The 21,416-nt window shown below is 42.2% G+C and overlaps 2 protein-coding genes and 1 pseudogene across 3 annotated transcripts; 2 read left to right on the forward strand and 1 right to left on the reverse strand.

The window, feature by feature from the left end:
- Positions 1-2,839: 2,839 nt before the first annotated feature.
- On the forward strand, positions 2,840-5,279 carry LOC110514794 (protein S100-A1). Its single transcript, XM_021594000.3, has 3 exons — positions 2,840-2,918; positions 4,469-4,628; positions 5,065-5,279. The coding sequence occupies exons 2-3, from the start codon at positions 4,488-4,490 to the stop codon at positions 5,212-5,214; spliced, it is 291 nt and encodes a 96-aa protein (XP_021449675.1). The 5' UTR covers positions 2,840-2,918; positions 4,469-4,487; the 3' UTR covers positions 5,215-5,279.
- Positions 4,758-11,101, reverse strand: LOC149984516 (methyltransferase-like protein 25B; annotated as a pseudogene). Its single transcript, XR_016494592.1, has 7 exons — positions 10,977-11,101; positions 9,896-10,092; positions 9,664-9,726; positions 9,394-9,531; positions 8,349-9,243; positions 7,902-8,074; positions 4,758-7,779 (listed from the first exon to the last, which is right to left on the reverse strand). The product of XR_016494592.1 is annotated as a methyltransferase-like protein 25B (transcript).
- On the forward strand, positions 10,840-14,872 carry LOC110514781 (interferon-stimulated 20 kDa exonuclease-like 2). Its single transcript, XM_021593992.3, has 4 exons — positions 10,840-11,323; positions 11,778-12,671; positions 13,878-14,078; positions 14,244-14,872. Exons 2-4 carry the CDS (start codon positions 11,964-11,966, stop codon positions 14,343-14,345), a joined length of 1,011 nt encoding a protein of 336 aa, XP_021449667.3. The 5' UTR covers positions 10,840-11,323; positions 11,778-11,963; the 3' UTR covers positions 14,346-14,872.
- The last annotated feature ends 6,544 nt before the right edge of the window (positions 14,873-21,416 follow it).

The following is a 21,416-nucleotide window of genomic DNA, read 5'->3' on the forward strand; positions in this document are numbered from 1 at the left end:
GCTAATGTACCGTCATATCCCATGGCTAATGTACTGTCATATCCCATGGCTAATGTACTGTAATATCCCATGGCTAATGTACTGTCATATCCCATGGCTAATGTACTGTCATATCCCATGGCTAATGTACCGTCATATCCCATGGCTAATGTACTGTCATATCCCATGGCTAATGTACTGTAATATCCCATGGCTAATGTACTGTCATATCCCATGGCTAATGTACTGTCATATCCCATGGCTAATGTACTGTAATATCCCATGGCTAATGTACCGTCATATCCCATGGCTAATGTACTGTCATATCCCATGGCTAATGTACTGTCATATCCCATGGCTAATGTACTGTCATATCCCATGGCTAATGTACTGTAATATCCCATGGCTAATGTACCGTCATATCCCATGGCTAATGTACTGTCATATCCCATGGCTAATGTACTGTCATATCCCATGGCTAATGTACCGTCATATCCCATGGCTAATGTACTGTCATATCCCATGGCTAATGTACTGTCATGTACTGCCAGAAATTGTGTACACATCATTGCGACATGGGGCCGTGCATTATCATGCTGAAACATGAGGTGATGGCGGCGGATAAATGGCACGACAATGGGCCTCAGGATCTCGTCAAGATATCTCTGTATATTCAAATTGCCATTGATAAACTGCAATTGTGTTTGTTGTCCAAAGTTTATGCCAGCTCATACCATAACCCAACCTCCACCATGGGGCACTGTTCACAACAAACCGCTCGCCCACACAACGCCATACACGCCACCTGCTCGGTACAGTTGAAACCCAGATTCTTCCGCGAAGAACACACTTCTCCAGTATGCTAGTGGCCATCGAAGGTGAGCATTTGCACACTGAAGTTGGTTACGACTCCAAACTGCAGTCAGGTCAATACTCTGGTGAGGATGACGAGCACGCGGATGAGCTTCCCTGAGATTGTTTCTGACGATTTGTGCAGAAATTTTTTGTGGACAGATTTTGGGCGGAGTAAAACCTCTTGCTTCACCTCTTCCTCTCTCCTTACAGCTGGTCCCTGTCTTGGGTTCTCAGCAGATGTGTATGGAAGACAGCTGGCTCCATGTGAACTACTCCCGACGCTCTGTTTTAACATTTAGAAATGTTAATAATTATACCTTGCGATATGGTTTTGGAAACATAAAGCCTTCCACTTTCACATCAAAATAATTTCACAAATTCTAAATAAACACTTAATATACAATGTTTTAACCGGTTTTAACACAGTTGCAGGCGGCAGTATTTTTCAGTTACAACACTATTACACACAATTGTTAGGAGACGCTTCGATAGCTAATTAGTTAAATAAAGGTAAAAAAAATAAATAAATTAGTTAGAACAGGTCATCATCTTCAAATTTCAGTCAGTTGTCTTCTTCAAATTTGTATTGGAGGACCGCAACAAACTGAAAGGTGCATACACCGCCACCTACTGTATTGGAGTGTGAGGACGGTCACGGACTCCCTATTCATCTATTTCTCTTATCTAGCCCTGTGTTTCCACCTACTGTTCTGGTGTGTGAATTACACTTTGACACAAAAAGGGAAGGGGACAGGGAAAAGGGACCAACTAACCTTACATCCATTAAAAACCTCACAACTTTTCCACTACTTGGCTCCATCTGAATCCTACACCAGGCTGACATCCTGGGAGGATGAGACACTATCATTCATCACACATTGTAACTCAACTGCAGTAAAATCTCATACACCCAAGTACCTGTCTGCAGCTGCCACCACAACATCTATTTTGTGTGATTTATGTTCCATTCCTGAGGTACAGTTGATAACCATGGCTACGCCTCACTCTCTATTGGCCACAGCCTGCTCACATGGATCATCTTAGGATCTCTAGCCCTGTACCCATCTTCCTCTCCTACTCTCTTCACTGTCTCGGCATACCAAACTTTCTGTACTACTCTGATCCAAGCAACTTCAGCCTGCCTTTCTCTCACTGGAAACTTCTGAACCTCAGCACCATGGGTACCCCCACAGTTAACACACAACTGTTTTCACCGATACTGCATATTCCTTTGTCTCATGCCCCCCTGCACACTTCTCACGGCCGCCTCTGTCTTCCGTAGGCCTAAATAAGCGCTATAACATGGAAATATGGCAGCCTTGCATGGACCTCTAATCCTAAAAATGTGTGGAGTCATTTAGCCTTTTGTTTTTTCATAAATACCATCTCACTGATGTGAAAGTTATTCCAAATATTTCCAAAACAGTATCTCTTCGTGCGAGGTATAGGCCTATTTGCGTTTAGACAGAGCATTTGGGAATTGTCACGGCATTTCCCTCAGAAGGCTAAAGGGTACGTCCAATGGCTCATGTAATGCACTAGAATAAATGTTACATTCATTCATTACGCCAATTTTGTTGCAAAACGTTTTGCAACAGAAACCATTTAGCCTACGCCAAACGGTAAACGTTTTGCAAGAGTTTCTATTGGACAAATTCAGGTAGGTCCCGTCACCGTTTCATCTGAGTGCATCAGTGTGGTTCTTAAACCGTACACGGTTTCCGTTGCAACTAAACTCGGAATGGAAGTCGGTCTTTTTAGTTGCTTTAAACCAATAGGTCCAATAGGTCCCATCATTTCAATACGTCGTTGTTAAATACAGCCTATACGACTGTATACTGATACTGTCTTGTTTATGCGATAGGCTAATACATTCTGTATAATACTTATAATTAGTAGTTGCACCGCGAAATGTAACCTTACATGGTTAAATTAATTAGGCCTACCTGTCCCATTTGCATCCGTGACGTTGTAGGTTTCACCGGTGGGAGGCGCCTGATTTGAATTTTGTCTCAGGTGAGATGCATAAAACAGGTAAGATGAGAGTCGACGCCACTTCTGCTTCGTTTGTCATCAGCTTTGAGGTGAGTAGCGAACCTGTTTGTGGTAATATATATATAAATAACAACCTGTATGCCTAGTTCTTGTTGAGCCATGCAGCCTATTTTGAATGCCTTAATTTAACTAGGCAAGTCAGTTAAGAACAAATTCTTATTTTCAATGAAAGCCTAGGAACAGAGAAATCAAATGTCCTTTTTGGGGGGACTCTGTAGCATTGGGTTTCTATTTTATAGTGGTTCTCTTTTGGTAATTGCACAATTTTCCATCTGTTTTATAATTGGCTTAAACTAGGCATACAAGTTTCAGCAAATGTGCTTTGGGCCTATACTGACTGGAATAACAACTATACACTGTACAAAATATTAGGTAGACCTTCCCCTTTTGTCCTAAGAATATCCTCAATTCTTCGGGGGCGACGAACTCTACAAGGTAAAAAAGCGTTCCGCAGGGACGCTTCCCACAGTTCTGTAAAGTTGGCTGGATGTCCTTTTGGGTGATGAACCATTCTTAATACAAACGGGGAAACTATTGCGCAGCGTTGCATTTCTTGACATACTCCAACTGGTGCGCCTGGCACCTGTTCAAATGAACTTAAGTCTTTTGTCGTGCCCTTTCACCCTCAATAGCACACATTCTCAAGACTTAAAATCCTTATTTTAACTTGTTTCTATCCCTTCAACTACACTGAAGTGGATTTAACAAGTGACATCATTAAGGGATAATGGCCTTCACCTGGTCAGCGTCATTGAAAGAGCAGGTGTTCCTTATGTTTTGTTCGCTCGGTGTACTTTCAGTCCAATTGCCTCAACAGTCCGTGGTGTTTTAATGAGGGTGTTTTCACAGAGCCGATCACATTTGTAAGGAACAGAACCACACAATCTAAATGTATCTAACGCTTGATTCAGGGGTGTTGTGTGCTTCAGATGCATCAAACATTAGGCCTACCCCCTTCAGAGCTTGAATTACTAGGATAGCTGCACACATCACGAAAGAATGGGCTACATTTGTGTCTCTGGGGATGACAATTTTATAGCTTGTGAAACCATCTATAACCTTACTGAGACAACCAATCCTTTTTGAAGGTTTATCATGGACCCCCTGAGAACAGCAAGTTATAACTGTTTCCTCTGTAGGCCCACCAGGGCTGTATTGTTGAAGTGTGCTCACCAGGACAACCAATAGCAATGTCTCATTCTCTGGATCGATATTATTCCTAGTTGCTGCTGGAGTTGCTGTCTTATTTAAAGGTCTTAATTCATGGGTTGCTAGTTATCGGGTGCCTGTCTAGATCATAATTGAGAATTGGCTGTTTTTCAAAGACTACATTTGAAAGGGGGATAGAATTTAACCCACATGATCATTTTGAACTGGATTAAATGCTAAAGAAATACTGGCCCCAGTGGCTGTTGCATACAGTTTACAGTATTCTACACACTGACAAATGTTTCATATAAAAATAAACAGGAACCAGTAAGGAGTTCACTTCATGCAAATTGACTTCTACTGTAAAATCTAATTGTCCATACAGTGTATACACTGTCATGGATTGACCTGTCCCTCACACTACTTTTAGGTATTCACAGCAGTGTAAAATGGGTTCCAAACTCGAGAGTGCAATGGAGGGGCTAATTCAAGTGTTCCACTCATACTCCTCAAAAGAAGGGGACAAGTACAAGCTGAGCAAAGTTGAGCTGAAGAATCTATTACAGGGTGAACTGAGTGAATTCCTGGCGGTGAGTTTGATTCCTAATGCTGTCCAGGGGTGGGATATGTGGTTTCAATATGACATTCTGTTCAATTACATCTTAAGTAGACATAAACAAAATGTAAAACTGCCCCAAAGCAAGTCATGCATGCAAGAATTGGAGTAGTCTTGATTTATTGAACAGTTGAGGGACCATCACCTTTGCAACATATTGTATTAGAATAATTTAAATAATACTATGGCCTTGCCTAGAAATGACACATCACCTAGACATTTCATAGATATGAAATGATTTGATGGGTATAACAATGGCATGAGATTGATCTTTCCATCTGATTGGCTTTGTGCAATTTCCTGTGCATTGCTTATTCCAATTCTTATCTACAACTGTTCCAAGAGTCATGTGGCTGCTTCTGTTCTTGGCCTACCTTTCAATGCATTAACTGTTTCTACTTCTCTCTCAGGCATGCAAGGACCCTATGGTAGTAGAGAAGATCATGAGTGATCTGGATGACAACAAAGATGGCGAAGTGGACTTTCAGGAGTTTGTCGTCTTGGTTGTTGCGCTGACGGTGGCCTGTAACGAGTTCTTTGTAGAGGGCCTGAATGAATGAGTTGGGGGAAACAGACCTACACTTTCTACTCATTATTCTGTTAATAAAACAAACGTATGCTTTCATTTGATTGAAATGACTATCTTTTTGACAAAAAGGCAAATGTTTCAATATTCTTGTCACAATGGTAACTTCTATCAAAGGCTCTTTTCACTGTTGTAAAATGATTGCTCCTGGAGAGAATCCTGCAATGGACTGGGCAGTTTCAGTGTACTATTGCACTAGTTAACATTCTGCTCAGATCAATGAAGGTGATCATTGCTGTCTTTCTAAATGTTAAACTCTGCTCATTGACTTGAATGCGTGTTACTGGTACATGTCTTTTGCATGAACTCTGGGCTGTCTGAATCAATCGTCTCGGAGTAGGAGTGCTGATTTAGGATCAGTTTTGCTTTTTTTATCTGTGAATAAGATTACATGGTAGGGACTTGGTCATAAAAAAGCACTTGTACTGGGATTCTTCATATGGCCCCTGGTCTGCCACCTATGCTTAAACATGGCAAACTGCACCCAACATTTTAGGGAAGGCTTTGTACTGAAATGCACAACACCTCGTTTGCACTTTTAGCCAAACATGGTTCTAAACTAACTTCCAAAGTGACTTCCTCTCAGGTGTGCACTATGCAAAGCTCCAGAGATGAAGGGGGAAAAAAAACAAGTTCCCACACAGCAGACTGGCTGCATCCTAAGTTTCCCCAATCTTAATGAAATACAAAGCTTGATTTAAATCCATGTAAAAAAAGTGCTTTAGAGCCAGTGTGTTGGTGGCAACAGAACACTGCAGTCTCTGACAACTTAATACTGGAGTCTGGCTGTTTCAGCCATTTGTGTTGAACACCTGTAACTTAAAATATGAGTGTGCACCGAGCAACATGTCAGGGTTTCATGTATGACTGCTGCTGTGAAATTTGCCACGTTAAACTATTTCATGCAGCCTTCAAAACTACTGTACAGGTCGAAATGAGTGTCAATCCCTGAGACCACTGGAAACAGGCTTTGGAAAATTAACTAAGGATTCATCAGGTGAAATCTAAATACTAGTCTTCATTCATTTACACAATTTGCCAGAAAAGGGGTACATTCTCTCAAAAGCAATTTTGTCCAGACAATATGGAAAAGCAATTGCATTACATGTATAGTTGCGTGCCCTCCACATTCTGTGAAATATTAGTCATTTGGCTCTGGCCATGTCCAAATACCCATACTTGCGTTCTAAATAGTAGGCCATTTTGAAAATCAAGTATACTGTAAATGCCCAGATGTCATACTTATTTCAGCTTTGACAACCAGATATGGGGATGTGTTATCAAAATTAACCAATAAAACACAATGCAATTGTGCATGATGCATTCTCAGTATAGAAAAACATTTTTATAGGGAATTTTCAAAAATCAGGTATGGCTTAAATGTTACTAATTTCGGCTCATCTAGTAGAATTTGATGCAAATTTTTCCACAGTGCATTGGAAGAGGTGGGCTGCGAGTCATTGGCTACTTGGAGAACTAGGACCTAACTAAATTAGGCAACTTAATTGGGAAGATGCCAAATAGCGACGCTTCTGCGGTGTTCAAATGTACTGTAGGCCAAGTAGTTTTTGTTCATCTTTAAAATGATGCGTGTTGCATCAGGCTACATCTTCTGAAAACATTTACCCAAAGTGGATTTCTGTTCTCATTAAAGTATTGTTCATCAGAGCTTTTAAACTAAACCATCTTTAGATGTTTTTAATGCATCAGCAGCGGGGACTCGGGCTGTGGCTGCGTTATTGATATGTTAATCAGGCCTTTTGATTTGAACACATGGATTGTTTTAGGTTTGAAGGCCTTAGCAGTCATTCTGATCTCGTTCCCAATTATCAGTGCTTTAGTTTTGTTGCTGTCCAACAGTTTTGAATCTGCGATGCACCGCACCTGTCTACGTTTTTTGATTTTAACAGTTTTGGTGTGTGTACTAGGGTATTTGATTTAATGTATATATGCACTTGGGTTTCACTAAATATGTTAACGAAACCAAAACCAGATTTAAAGTGCCTTTGAACGGAGTATGGTAGTAGGTGCCAGTCATACCGGTTTGTGTCAAGAACTGCAACACTGCTGAGTTTTTCACACAGCAGTTTCCCATGTGTATCAAGAATGGTTCACCACCCAAAGGACATCAAGACAACTATAACGTCATGACTATTCAGAGTTTAGAGAAATTAACTGAATTGGAAATGAGCTGTTATCGGGCTGGTTAATTAATGCATGTCTTTTGACCCGTACTCTGCACCGCCCCACCTACTCAGCCAAAATAGTTTGCGACAATGAGTACATAGTATGCAGTTTAAGTAATGTAGTACGCTAGTACGGATATTCCGACACAGATACTCACTTCTAAACTTCCACTCCAAAGTCTTTGAGCACCAATGAGTAAGGGAGTAAACTCTGAACACAACACACGGTTTTAGAGATGTCCTTGGTTATGGAAAAGTACACTCGTCCTCTTTGTCCCTTGTCAGCTGCTTCAGTACCAGGTTTCAGGGAGAGAAAGCAGGGTCAAAGAGTGGCACCAGCTGACTCTTTATACCTACACCAACAATCAAGCAATAACAAATAACACCTTTACTGTTAGCACTGGGCCCACAAAAAAAAAGATGTATGGAATCCAGATTCAAGATCTGATAACACAGTCTCTGTACATTTCCTCACATTTCTCCTGAAGGTATAGCATCCTGTCCAGCAGCACCAGAGTCTACACCACCGGTGCCAGTAGCAGAGCCAGGCTGAAGTATACCACCACACAACCCTCCTGCCTCAGCATAGCCCCCACTCTGCAGGTGTCCAGGGGCAGGCCAACGCGGGGCAGACCCAGGCGGGCATACCTGTGGGTACATGGTGAGAGGGGGTCAGGGGTACATATAAGATAGATGATCATGTTTGACCTAAAGGCTATATAGAGAAAACGCAGATATTGAATTCCTAAATGTGATCATCAAAATGATTATCATTATACACAAGGATAATACCAAATAGTAAAGGTTTTTCTGAGACAAATGCAAGGATGAATTTCTTAGGTTTTCATCCTAACATACAGTGAAAGCTGCTGCCTAATGATAGACTGAAGAGGTATGGATACAAACTTGTGTAAACACTCACCCTGTAAAGGGTAGTAGATGTGCTTTCTTTATCGCCTGGACTCCCGGCCCGCGCAGTCCCGGCTTCACCTCCCTGATAACTGTCTTCAGGGTTGCCCGATAACAGTGCATCCTTAGCAACCCCCTCTCCTCCCACAGCCTGTGCACGTAGTCCTCTATGGTGTGACACGCCCCCTCCCGCGCTTTATAGGACAGCTGGTGTCCTGGCAACCCCTGCACCGAGGAGCTCATAGGGTAGCCAAACTCTGAGTGATATATGTCTCATTGGTGGACAAAGGGGAAAGTGGACGGGCTATGAGGCCAGGGGGGTTTGGGTTCTAGCTGGTGGTGATCTTCATGTAGCAGCACGCCACTGAGGTGATGCCATGAACGTGAGGGCAGCTGGCAAAGTGGCGAAGAAGGGTGGTGCTGAGGTCCCCGCAGGCATGGAGGCCTGTTAGGACAAAATCTGTACATCCCTGCCCCTCTTCCACAGGGCAGACAACAACTTAAGTGTATGAACACTCTTGGAGTAGGTGGACATATGGGCCTTGTCCGGCTTTAGTCTTGCAGAGACGTTTTGAAAACGAGAGTGAGCTAGACCGGGGTTCATGTTATACACTAGGAAAATAGTTTGTACATGCATTGTCATTATTCTTGAGCGGGGATGCAGTCTGGCCATTGTCTCAACAACCCAGGAATTCTGATTCTGCAGTCAACACAGGCTGGTCTCCGTGCCCATGTTGCTGATCAGCTTCTGACATGGACCCCCCGCTGTCTCTTCTTACTGGGTCCAGCCAGAGTGGTCTGATCCTCACAGACACATTTACCATTTCCTACCTGCTTGATGCTTTGGGGTTGACCCAGCCAGCCACATGGTAGGGTGAGGGGCCAGATCTAGAGAGGGGAGGTCCATTCTGAAAGAGTATGAGCAGTATAAATATTTAATTCTTCATTATATTGCATATTAGCAATATTCACCAAATTGCTTCACCTCTTTCTTCCAAAAAAATCCTAGTCAACTGGGCCTTTCTTGCACTTTACTACTGAACGTTCTGGTGCATTACCTTCCTCTGCCGCTCCTTCTCCAGCGTCCACAGAAGCTGTCCATCATATTTGGATGCCATGGAAACTAGAGTGGGATCAGCCTCAATTCCAGTCACAGACAGACCGAGCCCAAACGACAAGAAACAAGTCTAATGGCCCTAGGGAGACCAGTAGGGATATACAACATCGTGACAAATCATATACCGTGACAAATCTCATTGTTAGGCAGATTACAAAAAGTAATATTGTGTGACTCCTAGGTCTGATAACAAGACTGAATATTAGGTTACCTGTCCAGAGCCCACATCCACCACACTATTGCAGTCTGTCAGGTCACAAAGCTGCTTCACCAACTGTGGAGAGAGATGAACAGATCAGTATCCACAACTGAAATGCTTATTTGAATCAGCAGTATATATATAAAAGTAGTATGCACATCCATATATGTAAAGTAGTATGCACATCCATATATGTAAAGTAGTATGCACATCCATATATGTAAAGGAGTATGCACACCTTTACCTTGCCCAGACTCCAAATCTCATGCTGCTTTTTGGGTTTCACATGTTTCCAAGCAGTGAGCTCTGACTCTTGTTCTCCAAGAACTCCTCTGGCTTCAGCATGCCCACTTCATGTCCCTGCTTGCCCTGGGGTGTCCTGGGGAGCGTCAGGGCATGCGCAGTGGCCCGGAAAGCCAATAGTGAAAGAGGCAATAGTAGCTGGGGAAAAAAAATAAAATTGTATAAGTTATTTCTAACTGTTTTATGATATAGAATCCAATTCAAATTGAACGAATACACTGGTATGACTGAATACCTTTTTTATTTATTTTATTTCACCTTTATTTAACCAGGTAGGCAAGTTGAGAACAAGTTCTCATTTACAACTGCGACCTGGCCAAGATAAAGCATAGCAGTGTGAACAGACAACAACACAGAGTTAGTTACACATGGAGTAAACAAACATACAGTTAATAATACAGTAGAAAAACAAGTCTATATACAATTTGTGCAAATGAGGTGAGATAAGGAAGGTAAGACAATAAATAGGCCAAGGTGGCGAAGTAAATACAATATAGCAATTAAACACTGGAATGGTAGATGTTCAGTAGATGAAAAAAAAACAACTTCAATTCACATTCAATCTGTCCAATAGGAGGTCAGCTAATTGTGGGGGTGACAGGTCACAGAGGATCTATTGCCATCTGGTAGGCAATGTAGCCCATAGATCCTCACTGAAGAATTCCTATGGCAGGAGAAAACATGATCAATAACACATTAATTGATGAGTAGCTAGAGAAATCTATCCAGGGGCCCTTTTGAGGCAGGGATCAAGCTTCATGGGAAACTTTGAGCCAGGGATCAAGCGTGTAGGGTGAAGTTGCCTCTAGACGCTGACCTTTGGTCAGTTTTGCATTTTTCCTAATAATGGTTTAGGTCTGGATTGAGGGAGGGGAAGTTGATCCTAGATCTGTAGGGGAAACTTCAACCTGGAGCGGAGGACTCGATAGCAGTATATCACGTGATCATCTTATAATCAAATAACACCAGTAGCTTAATTTAAAAAAAAACCATGTAAATAGAATGCTTTGCTTGCTACGTACAATTATGAAGGAATCGGAGATGTGTTTGTATGTCGACAGAAAATATGTAAGATTTCTTGCCAACTCTCTTTGCTGCTCTGCTGAAAGTGTCCGTGAGCACATCATTCGACTGTCGCATCGGCAACTGACTGGCTACAACAACTGGTTACGAATTGTGAACATTAAACATTTCAACACTAGGCTATTTCAAGTCCGAGTGAAATAGTTTTATATAACGACGATGAGAAGTGTTTGTAGCTCTTCCTCACAACGTACGCCCATTATGTATATCACAACACGAAATCTGAACCGGAAGTAGTCGACTGTTTGGCTGTTAAGGAAGTCGGAGCATGGTGCTATGTTTATAGGTCGGTGTATATATGTAATTTGTTGTATAACGCTGATTTGTGCACCACCATATTATCAGGATACAATTTGAGTGAAGACATACAGTTAAATTAGTCTGTCTGGAGAATAGAGTTTCATTCCTAGCTAGCTAATGTTCGAGTCGAAGCTTAGCATTATAGCTAGCTAGCCAATGACCCAGTTCTAGCTCGCCTAAACCGTATTTTCGACTGTAATATCATCCTGACAGCTAACGTTTACACTACACATACTTTTCGAAAATACCTAACGTTAATTGTGGCTAGCTAGCTAAGTGGGCTCAATGTGTTTCATACTAAGCTAGTACCAAACTAGCTAGATTATATAAACAGCTAACTAGCTGGCTTCTTTGTTTGTCATTCATGACTATAATCTTTTCCTACAATTTCAGACATACCAGCTGATTTGTTAACAGAAACCTATTTTGTTTTTGTCCAGGTATCACAATACTGCTTCCATTGATGTCATGATAATTGGGTCAGAATGACATTTGATTAAAGCAAATATTTGAACCTAAATTTGCACAGCAGTGAATGCCTTTATGTCCTGTTGAAGGGAGAGGGACGTAAACAGTTTTAGTCCAAGAACAAACCCAGCCCCAGTTGAGGAAGATTCCCCTCCAAGATGTCTGACATTATGTTAAACCTGGACTGTTCAGGCAGCAGTGGACCCTGTAAGGACACATCGGGAAGCAACAAACACAAGGCATTCATCAACAGGCGGCGACTCTTGGAGAAAAAGGGTTACCTCAACAAAAAGCAGAACCAGCACAATCACAGACAGGGGAATAAACATCAGGGCCCACCTCACTGGCACAATGGGGCCAATCGGCCGTCTCAACCCAATGCTGCACACAACAAAAGCATTGCTCACACGCAGAATACTCACAGTAAAAGTTCATATCACATACCCAGGTCAGATCATGCTAGAAGCGTTGCTTCCAAGCCTGCATCATCCACAAGCAGCTCAACATCCTTGACCATAACTGTGGAGAATTCCACCAATCCTGAGCAATCCACTTCGACTATCACCCCGGGGCACCAACCCCCACCCACCAGGACTGTTGCCCGCTATGCCTCTGTCCCAAGTGGGTCGGCCCCCCTTTGTAACCCACTGAAGTACCTTGCCTTGGACTGTGAGATGGTCGGCACGGGCCCCAAGGGTCGCAACAGTGAGCTGGCACGATGCAGTATTGTTTCCTATGACGGAGACGTGGTGTATGACAGGTACATCAAGCCCACCAACGCAGTCACTGACTACCGGACTCGTTGGAGTGGCATCTCCTGGCATCAATTGGTCAAAGCCATGCCATTTCAACATGCCAGGAAGGAGGTAAGAAGGCTCCCGGAAGAGAATGTTCAAAGGAGGATGAAAAATATGTTTTCCGTTTAACCTTTTTCCACCGTAAAGGACCTATGAGCATATCAAATTGGGTGTCAAATGAAAGCTAAGAGTATATTTTGGGGAAATGAAGGCATAGATACATTTTTCAACTATTATCCATCTTGAAAATATTATATTAGCAAAGGCTTTGATTTCTGGATAAACAGGTGGAAAAGGGGTCTTAGAAAACATATACCAGAAAAAGTCTTAAAAGGTATCAGAAATACATCAAAACACAGTAATGTTGAAGTAAAGACCCCTGCCAACTAATATCAACACTTGTCATTCATTTTGAACTGGACTGTTTTTACAGCATTGAGCGGTCGGTCATGAGTCGATGCGCTTGTTTTGAGATCAAAGTGAGAGCTACGTGTAGTGACTTGTGCATATTTGTTCATATCCTTTGCTAGTTAGTGAGTTATTAGCCCAATTACAGATCATTTGTAGTCGGCAATGGAGGATTGATTGCTTCCTACAAGAGTACAAAACGTGAGCATTTTCTTTGAAAAGCGAGTCAGGTAAATAGCTTTGTAGTGTTGTATTTTGAGACCGGCTTGAATAAGCTAAGTAACCAATAGGCAGATCGTAGCATAATTGGTCTGATTCACTGTAGCAATGGTATGGGAATAATTATGCATTTTATTTTGTAAAGTGGTTTCTTGCATCAAACAACATTTGTTGTCGTCTTGTCTAAAGGTCAAGTGGATTAACAGGTTAATGTCAAGCCCTGCATGTTGTTATTTTTTTTCAAAAGTCTCATGTAATGTAAGCCATCATTGAACCCCACACATTGGCTGCTACTGTTGATTTTTCTACTCACAGTAGCCTACTTGACCACTGTTAAAACTAACCTAAAGCGGGAACAGCATCAGTGTTCACAGTAAACCGCACAGGAAGTTGCACTTTCAAGTTTGCACTCAGCAGACCTGAAATTTGCTCAGTGATAATTTTTTTAGAGGGAACATTGGTTGTATGGTTTGTTAAACTTTGAAATCAATGATTTTTGTTTGGCATACATTTTCAAGTGAAAAAACTGAGTCAAAGCGTAAATCTGTTACAGTGGAATTGCCCCTTAATCTATTCTATTTGGACCTTTACTTTGCTAAACATGACCATGATATCATTTGATCTCTTCTGTATTCCCCCCTCCTATAGATACTGAAGATCCTTGCAGGCAAGGTGGTGATAGGGCATGCTGTCCACAATGACTTCAAGTCCCTGAGTTACAGTCACCCTGCTGTCTTAACGCGGGACACATCCCGCATTCCTCTCCTCAACCAGAAGGCTGGCTTTCCAGAGAAAGATGTTGCCTCACTGAAAAGACTCACCAAGGCCCTGTTCAACCGCAACATCCAGGTGAGAAGAGACTTCTGATTGAAATGGGATTGATTTTAATATAATCTATAGTGATTCAGTCTAGGTTGTTGTTTCTAGTCTCAACAAAAGTAATAAGCTACTAAACCTCTTATTGTGTGGCTTATGTTATTTTGTAGTAACAAGGAATTCCCCTTGTGTTCTCAGACTGGGAATAAGGGGCACTCGTCCGTGGAGGACGCCAAAGCCACCATGGAACTGTACAAAGTTGTGGAGGTGGAGTGGGAGAGGACCTTAGCCTCCAAATAGAAAAAAAGTCAGTGAAAGACAGTATGGACTGAACTGGTGATGGGGTTGAGTGATGGTATGGACGTATCATGTTTAACATAATTTTAACATTCAGAAATCACTATCAGGTCTTCCACTTCTCACCTCAGCCACTTCTGTCTCTTTTTCTACTTCTGTAAAAAAACAGTTGCCTTCAGGGTTGCAGTTGTTTATTTTATGGTGGATGACCTGTGGCACAAGATGGCAGTCCTCTGCCACAAGGTTGCAGTCTATTTTCTTGGTTTTTATTAATTAATTCCTAATACAGTACTGTGATGTTTTTTTGCTTTGAATTGTCTAGAGTTATTTGTTCAGACATTTCTATTTTATATATTCAATTGTTAACATACAGTAAGTATCTCAGTACCTCATGTACATGTTCATTTTGCCGGGTGAAAGTAAAATTGATTTTAATACAACTGCAGTATAATGAAGAAATTGGTTTTAAACAATTATTGTAATGGCAAACATGGCAAAAAAAGAAATAAATGACAATTTCAAACTTTTAAGCCTACATTACTTATTGATATAATGAATGGCGCCCAAGAACATGGCTGACGTTTTACATTTTTTTACTTATTGTGTGCATAATGTTGCTGCTACCGTCTCTTATGACCGAAAATAACTTCTGGACATCAGAAAAGCGATTACTCACAGCGGGCTGGAAGAAACGTTTTCCTTTAACGAGTGACAAGAAGGATATCCTGCTTTCACCGGAACAGGCCCAGATCCACGCCTTTTGCGTGAAGAAAAGATGCCGGAAAAGGAGCCACAGATCAGGCATCCTTCTGAGAATCCGGAGACGAGCGAGTTAACTCCCACGGCCTTCCATTCTTCTTGCTAACTTGCAATCATTGGAAAATAAAATTGATGACCTACGATTAAGACTATCCTACCATAGTGCCCACAAAGCTCATCACTAAGCTAAAGACTCTGGGACTAAACACATCCCTCTGCAACTGGATCCTGGACTTCCTGATGGGCTGCCCCCAAGTGGTAAGAGTAGGCAACAGCACGTCTGCCACGCTGATCCTTAACACTGGGGCCCCTCAGGGGTGTGTACTTAGTCCCCTCCTGTATTCCCTGTTCACCCACAACTGTGGCCAAACACTACCCCAACACCATCATTAAGTTTGCTGACGACACAGCAGTGGTGGGCCTGATCACCGACAATGATGAGACAGACTATAGGGTGGAGGTCAGAGAACTGGCAGTGTGGTGCCAGGACAACAACCTCTCCCTCAATGTGAGCAAGACTAAGGAGCTGATCGTGGACTACAAGAGAAGGCAGGCCGAACAGGCCCCCATTAACATCGACGGGGCTGTAGTGGAGCAGGTTGAGAGTTTCAAGTTTCTTGGTGTCCACATCACTAACAAACTATCATGGTCCAAACACACCAATACAATTGTGAAGAGTGCACGACAAAACCTATTGCTTCTCAAGAAACTGAAAAGATTTGTCATGGGTTCCCAGATCCTCAAAAGGTTCTACAGCTGCACCATCGAGAGCATCCTGACCAGTTGCATCACCGCCTGGTATGGCAACTGCTCTGCATCTGACCATAAGGCGTTATAGAGGGTCGTGCGAACGGCCCAGTACATCACTGGGGCCAAGCTTCCTGCCATCCAGGACCTACAGTTGAAGTTGAAAGTTTACATGCACTTAGGTTGGAGTCATTAAAACTCGTTTTTCAACCATTCCACACATTTCTTGTTAACAAACTATAGTTTTGCCAAGTCAGTTAAGACATCTACTTTGTGAATGACACAAGTCATTTTTCCAACAATTGTTTACAAACACTGAGTTATAAGTGAAATAATCTATCACAATTCCAGTGGGTCAGAAGTTTACATACACTAAGTTGACTGTGCCTTTGAACAGCTTGGAAAATTCAGGAAAATTGTCATGGCTTTAGAAGCTTCTGATAGGCTAATTGACATCATTTGAGTCAATTGGAGGTGTACCTGTGGATGTATTTTAAGGCCTACCTTCAAACTCAGTGCCTATTTGCTTGACATCATGGAAAAATCAAAAGATATCAGCCAAGACCTCCGGAAAAAAATTGTAGACATTGACAAGTCTGGTTCATCATTGGGAGCGATTTCCAAACACCCGAAGGTACCACGTGCGTCTGTACAAACTAGTATGCAGGTATAAACACCATGGGACCACGCAGCCATCATACCGCTCAGGAAGGAGATGCATTCTGTCTCCTAGAGATGAACGTACTTTGGTGAGAAAAGTGCAAATCAATCCCAGAACAACAGCAAAGGACATTGTGAAGATGCTGGAGGAAACAGGTCTATATCCACAGTAAAATGAGTCCTATATCGACATAACCTGAAAGGCCGTTCAGCAAGGAAGAAGCCTTTGCTTCTTAACCACCATAAAAAAAAGCCAGACTACGGTTTGCAACTGCACATGGGGACAAAGATTGTACTTTTTGGGGAAATGTCCTCTGGTCTGATGAAACAAAAATAGGTATGTTTGGCCATAATGACCATTGTTATGTTTGGAGGGAAAAGCCAAAGAACACCATCCCAACCGTGAAGCACGGGGGTGGCAGCATCATGTTGTGGGGGTGATTTCCTGCCAGAGGGACTAGTGCACTTCACAAAATAGATGGCTTCATGATGATGGAAAGTTACGTGGATATATTGAAGCAACATCTCAAGTCATCAGTCAGGAAGTTAAAGCTTGGTCGAAAATGGGTCTTCCAAATGGACAATGACCCCAAGCATACTTCCAAAGTTGTGGCAAAATGGCTTAAGGACAACAAAGTCATGGTGTTGGAGTGGCCATCACAAAGCCCTGACCTCAATCCTATAGAACATTTACTGCATCTTGCCATCGTTATGTAATACATGTATCACTAGCCACTTTAAACTATGCCACTTTATGTTTATATACCCTACATTACTCATCTCATATGTATATACTGTACTCTATACCATCTACTGCATCTTGCCTATGCCGTTCTGTACCATCACTCATTCATATATCTTTATGTACATATTCTTTATCCCTTTACACATGTGTGTATAAGGAATGGGCCAAAATTCCCCCAACTTATTGTGGGAAGGTTGTGGAAGGCTACCTGAAAAGTTTCACCTAAGTTAAACATTTTAAAGTCAACTTCTGACCCACCGGTAATGTGATGAAAGAATAAAAGCTGAAATAAATAATTCTCTACTATTATTCTGACATTTCACATTCTTAAAATAAAGTGGTGATCCTAACTGACCAAAGACAGGGAATTTTTACTTGGATTAAATGCCAGGAATTGTGAAAACTGAGTTTAAATGTATTTGGCTAAGGTGTATGTAAACATCTGACTTCAACGGTATATAATTGGCGGTGTCAGAAGAAAGCCCATAAAATTGTCAGAGACTCCAGTCACCCAAGTTATAGACTGTTTTCTCTGCTACCGCACGGCAAGCGGTACCGGAACGCCAAGTCTAGGACCAAAAGGCTCCTCAACAGCTTCTACCCCCAAGCCATAAGACTGCTGAGCAATTCATAAAATCTCCACCGGACAATTTACATTGACCCCCCCCCCCCCCCCCCCTTTGTACACTGCTGTTTGTTTGTTACCTATGCATAGTCACTTGGCCACCCACCTACATGTACAGATTACCTCAACTAGCCTGTACCCCTGCACACTGACTCGGTACCGGTGCCCCATGTATATAGCCTCGTTATTCTTATTGTGTTACTTTTTATTTTAGTCTGCTTGGTAAAACATTTCTTCTTGAACTGCACTGTTGGTTAAGGGCTTGTAAGTAAGCATTTCACGGTAAAGTCTACACTTGTTGTATTCGGCGCATGTGACAAAGTTTGATTTGATAATAACCATGACACAAAGGCAATTGCATGTCTGTCCAGGGACTTGAGATTGAACAGGGGTTTCCAGAATGGGTCTTTGGAAAGTAGACTGTGGTCCTATTGACTCACAACTGTTACCAAGACACCGTTCAACACAACAGTGTGCCAGACCAGTGTGATTAGACTACAGCCCCAGTAGTCAACCTCATGCATTGTCGTCCAGTTGTTTCTTTTCAGTGGATAATGTAGCGACGCATTAGCTCAATGGCAATACTTAATTAAAAGCATTTGTGTCAAATCTAAAAACGATTTCAAATAGAAATCAAATGTATTCATGTTACTGTTGTTGACTTATACTTCAGTGCTGTGGGACCCATAAAGAGAGGCCCCTGTTGTACCTTCTCCTGCCCGGGTCAGGGTGTGAAACGTGTGCTACTGCCTTTGGCTGTTTTGTTTCCCCCCCTCCCTCATTGAAGACCTATACTAGGTATTCAAAGAGAACCGTTCTGTTCTTCTCATGTCAGCCTTGGCCTACCTCTATTGACCGAGCAGGCAACTGAAAACCACGGTATCGCCACCGCTTGTGTCAGAGCTCCTGATGGCTAAATCCAGGACATTACACCTTCTCGCCAGAATGTACCAGTGATTCTGAGAGGGCACGCCACTCTATGCCAGTCTTCCCGGCTGCCACCCATTCACTGGTTACGTGGATCCTTGTTTTTACATTGACGGACATCTTGACTCTTCACAATAACTATCCACTGAGGTTAAAAGACAATTCATTTCACAAAGAATCTTTGACCTGTTGGAGCTTTCCATCGTTTCCTCTTGTCAGATGGTTTTTACCATTTCATGTCAAGGAATACATTGTCTCTCATGCATATTCACTTGTAACTCTACTCCCACTTGTGTAGGCACCGCAGAGTGGACCTTTACAAATGGCAGAGAAGCCTGAGCTCTAAATTCTGCCACAAAATGCCTGTAGGTACTATGCAGAGAAGTCATTGCGTAAGGTTGAGAAATGACCTATCAACGCATTCATCAGTGACACAGCTGAAGAAGTATGTAGTCTGTGAGATAAGCCAAACAGGTTCTCATTAATATTGATTTAAAAAGGTAGTAAAGTATTACAGCAGTGGAACAATCAGGCCAGTGATCAGATTTAATCGCAGGTGGAATGCATGTCTTTGTACCATGAAGGGATATAGCTGGATGGATTGGGAAACGTTGCCTGGAATGAAAGTATTCCCAGAGGAAGTTATTAAAGTTGTAACATACATGTATTTTCTACAATTATGTTTTGGCCCTCACATCATTATCAATTATAACATTGACATGGATGGTCGCAATAACCAAGAATGAACTAGACATTGGGTGGGAAGTGCATGGCGAAAATATCGGGCGACTCTCTCTGAGCCAGCCTACCATCATATCCATGCCTCTGGGTCTGCAGTCCAACAGCGGCGTCCGTCCCACTGGCTTCCCAGCACCCATGTTGACCGTCCCGCACCATGCCTATATGTTAGATTCCTCCACAGCCCGCCACACGGCCGCGACTGTCAGCTGAGCAAGGCTATGAACAAAGCCGTATTCACCCTCCCCTCTTACCAAGACCTCTTGCTCAGCACTACTACCATGCTATACCCACAGTTCTAACTTCTGTCTGTTCATACCGTTGGACCATTAAAACCTCTGTGGGTGGCCAGCATCCACCCTCTGTCCACAAGTGGTGAGCATAGCAGACATGAATCACCACTCTGACTCTGCAGCCTGTCTGCGAGAAAGCAAGGTCCTGCTTTGTGTCTAGTTGGAAATCTGTACATAATCGTTTCCCACATCATTTCAACCTGTATCATGTGTTTGACTTTTATAGGAAACTGGGTTAACTCTGATGGCTGTGAAAGGACAAATAGTTCCTCCACATACTCATATTGTTGTGCAAGTAATCCAATACAGGTCTTGATGAATCCCACAGAGATTTTGTTAAATTGGGAACTGAAATTGCATAAGCATCCAAATGGAACTCAAAGCAATGTGATTGTGACATTTGACCTTTGTTTGGCCTTTCATGTTGTCTACAGGTTGAGCAAAAATATCTGCTATCATCCACATGTTAATCAAGATTATCCGAGATTAATAACCCTTAATTAATCCCTTTGTGCAGGGGCACATAATGAGGATAATTTTAGATTGTCCACCATTAGCTGTTAACCCTCAGTTTTGGATGAATTGCTATTTTCTTGAGAGCCTTGCAATATTTCAGGGGAGCTTATTTTCTTCTTTTAATGAAGATTTCCTCTCCTTTTTATGAGTGATCAGCGATGGTCGTAACTGGTCATATTCTTCATGACAGGCAATAAATAGGCCTAATCAAATCACCATGATATGTGCTCTTCTCACTGAATTTGGAGCGTGGAAACAAATTCTTAAAGTGGTTTACAAGTTTGGTTGGTCAATTTTAACATTTACACGATTGCTCTAAATAAAAAAAATGAAAAACCAGCAGACTGACATGCTGTTTTCTTTTAATTGTGGTATAGGTAACTGGAGTATGTGAATGGGTGCTGCTGGTAGTTTATAGGCCTCTATTGTAGTCCCACTGCAGCATCCTCAGTGGTACCCTCTGCTGCGAGATGGTGTGGGATCGCAACTTTGAATTCAGGGTATTGACTTCTGATATTAATATCCCCAAAAGTGATTCCTTCAACCTGCATGCTTGTGTGCGATTGATGGTGTGGGATCGCAACTTTGAATTCAGGCTATTGACTTCTGATATTAATATCCCCTAAAGTGATTCCTTCAACCTGCATGCTTGTGGGCGATTGATGGTGTGGGATCGCAACTTTGAATTCAGGCTATTGACTTCTGATATTAATATCCCCTAAAGTGATTCCTTCAACCTGCATGCTTGTGGGCGATTAATGGTGTGGGATCGCAACTTTGAATTCAGGCTCTTGACTTGTGATATTAATATCCCCTAAAGTGATTCCTTCAACCTGCATGCTTGTGGGCGATTAATGGTGTGGGATCGCAACTTTGAATTCAGGCTCTTGACTTGTGATATTAATATCCCCTAAAGTGATTCCTTCAACCTGCATGCTTGTGGGCGATTGATGGTGTGGGATCGCAACTTTGAATTCAGGCTATTGACTTCTGATATTAATATCCCCTACAGTGATTCTTGGTCTTGCCCCCCCCCCCCATCATCATCGCGCAAATGGGAAAGT

Source organism: Oncorhynchus mykiss, chromosome 3 (assembly GCF_057628025.1).
Source record: "Oncorhynchus mykiss isolate SJ-2025 chromosome 3, ASM5762802v1, whole genome shotgun sequence".
In the NCBI taxonomy this organism is placed as follows: domain Eukaryota; kingdom Metazoa; phylum Chordata; class Actinopteri; order Salmoniformes; family Salmonidae; genus Oncorhynchus; species Oncorhynchus mykiss.

Excerpts from the sequence above, each read along its gene's own strand:
- LOC110514794 (XM_021594000.3), top strand. The coding sequence starts at position 4,488 with ATGGGTTCCAAACTCGAGAGTGCAATGGAGGGGCTAATTCAAGTGTTC. Across the intron at positions 4,629-5,064 it reads AACTGAGTGAATTCCTGGCG|GCATGCAAGGACCCTATGGT; the intron begins GTGAGTTTGATT and ends CTTCTCTCTCAG.
- LOC110514781 (XM_021593992.3), top strand. The coding sequence starts at position 11,964 with ATGTCTGACATTATGTTAAACCTGGACTGTTCAGGCAGCAGTGGACCC. Across the intron at positions 12,672-13,877 it reads TTCAACATGCCAGGAAGGAG|ATACTGAAGATCCTTGCAGG; the intron begins GTAAGAAGGCTC and ends CCCCTCCTATAG. Across the intron at positions 14,079-14,243 it reads TGTTCAACCGCAACATCCAG|ACTGGGAATAAGGGGCACTC; the intron begins GTGAGAAGAGAC and ends TTGTGTTCTCAG.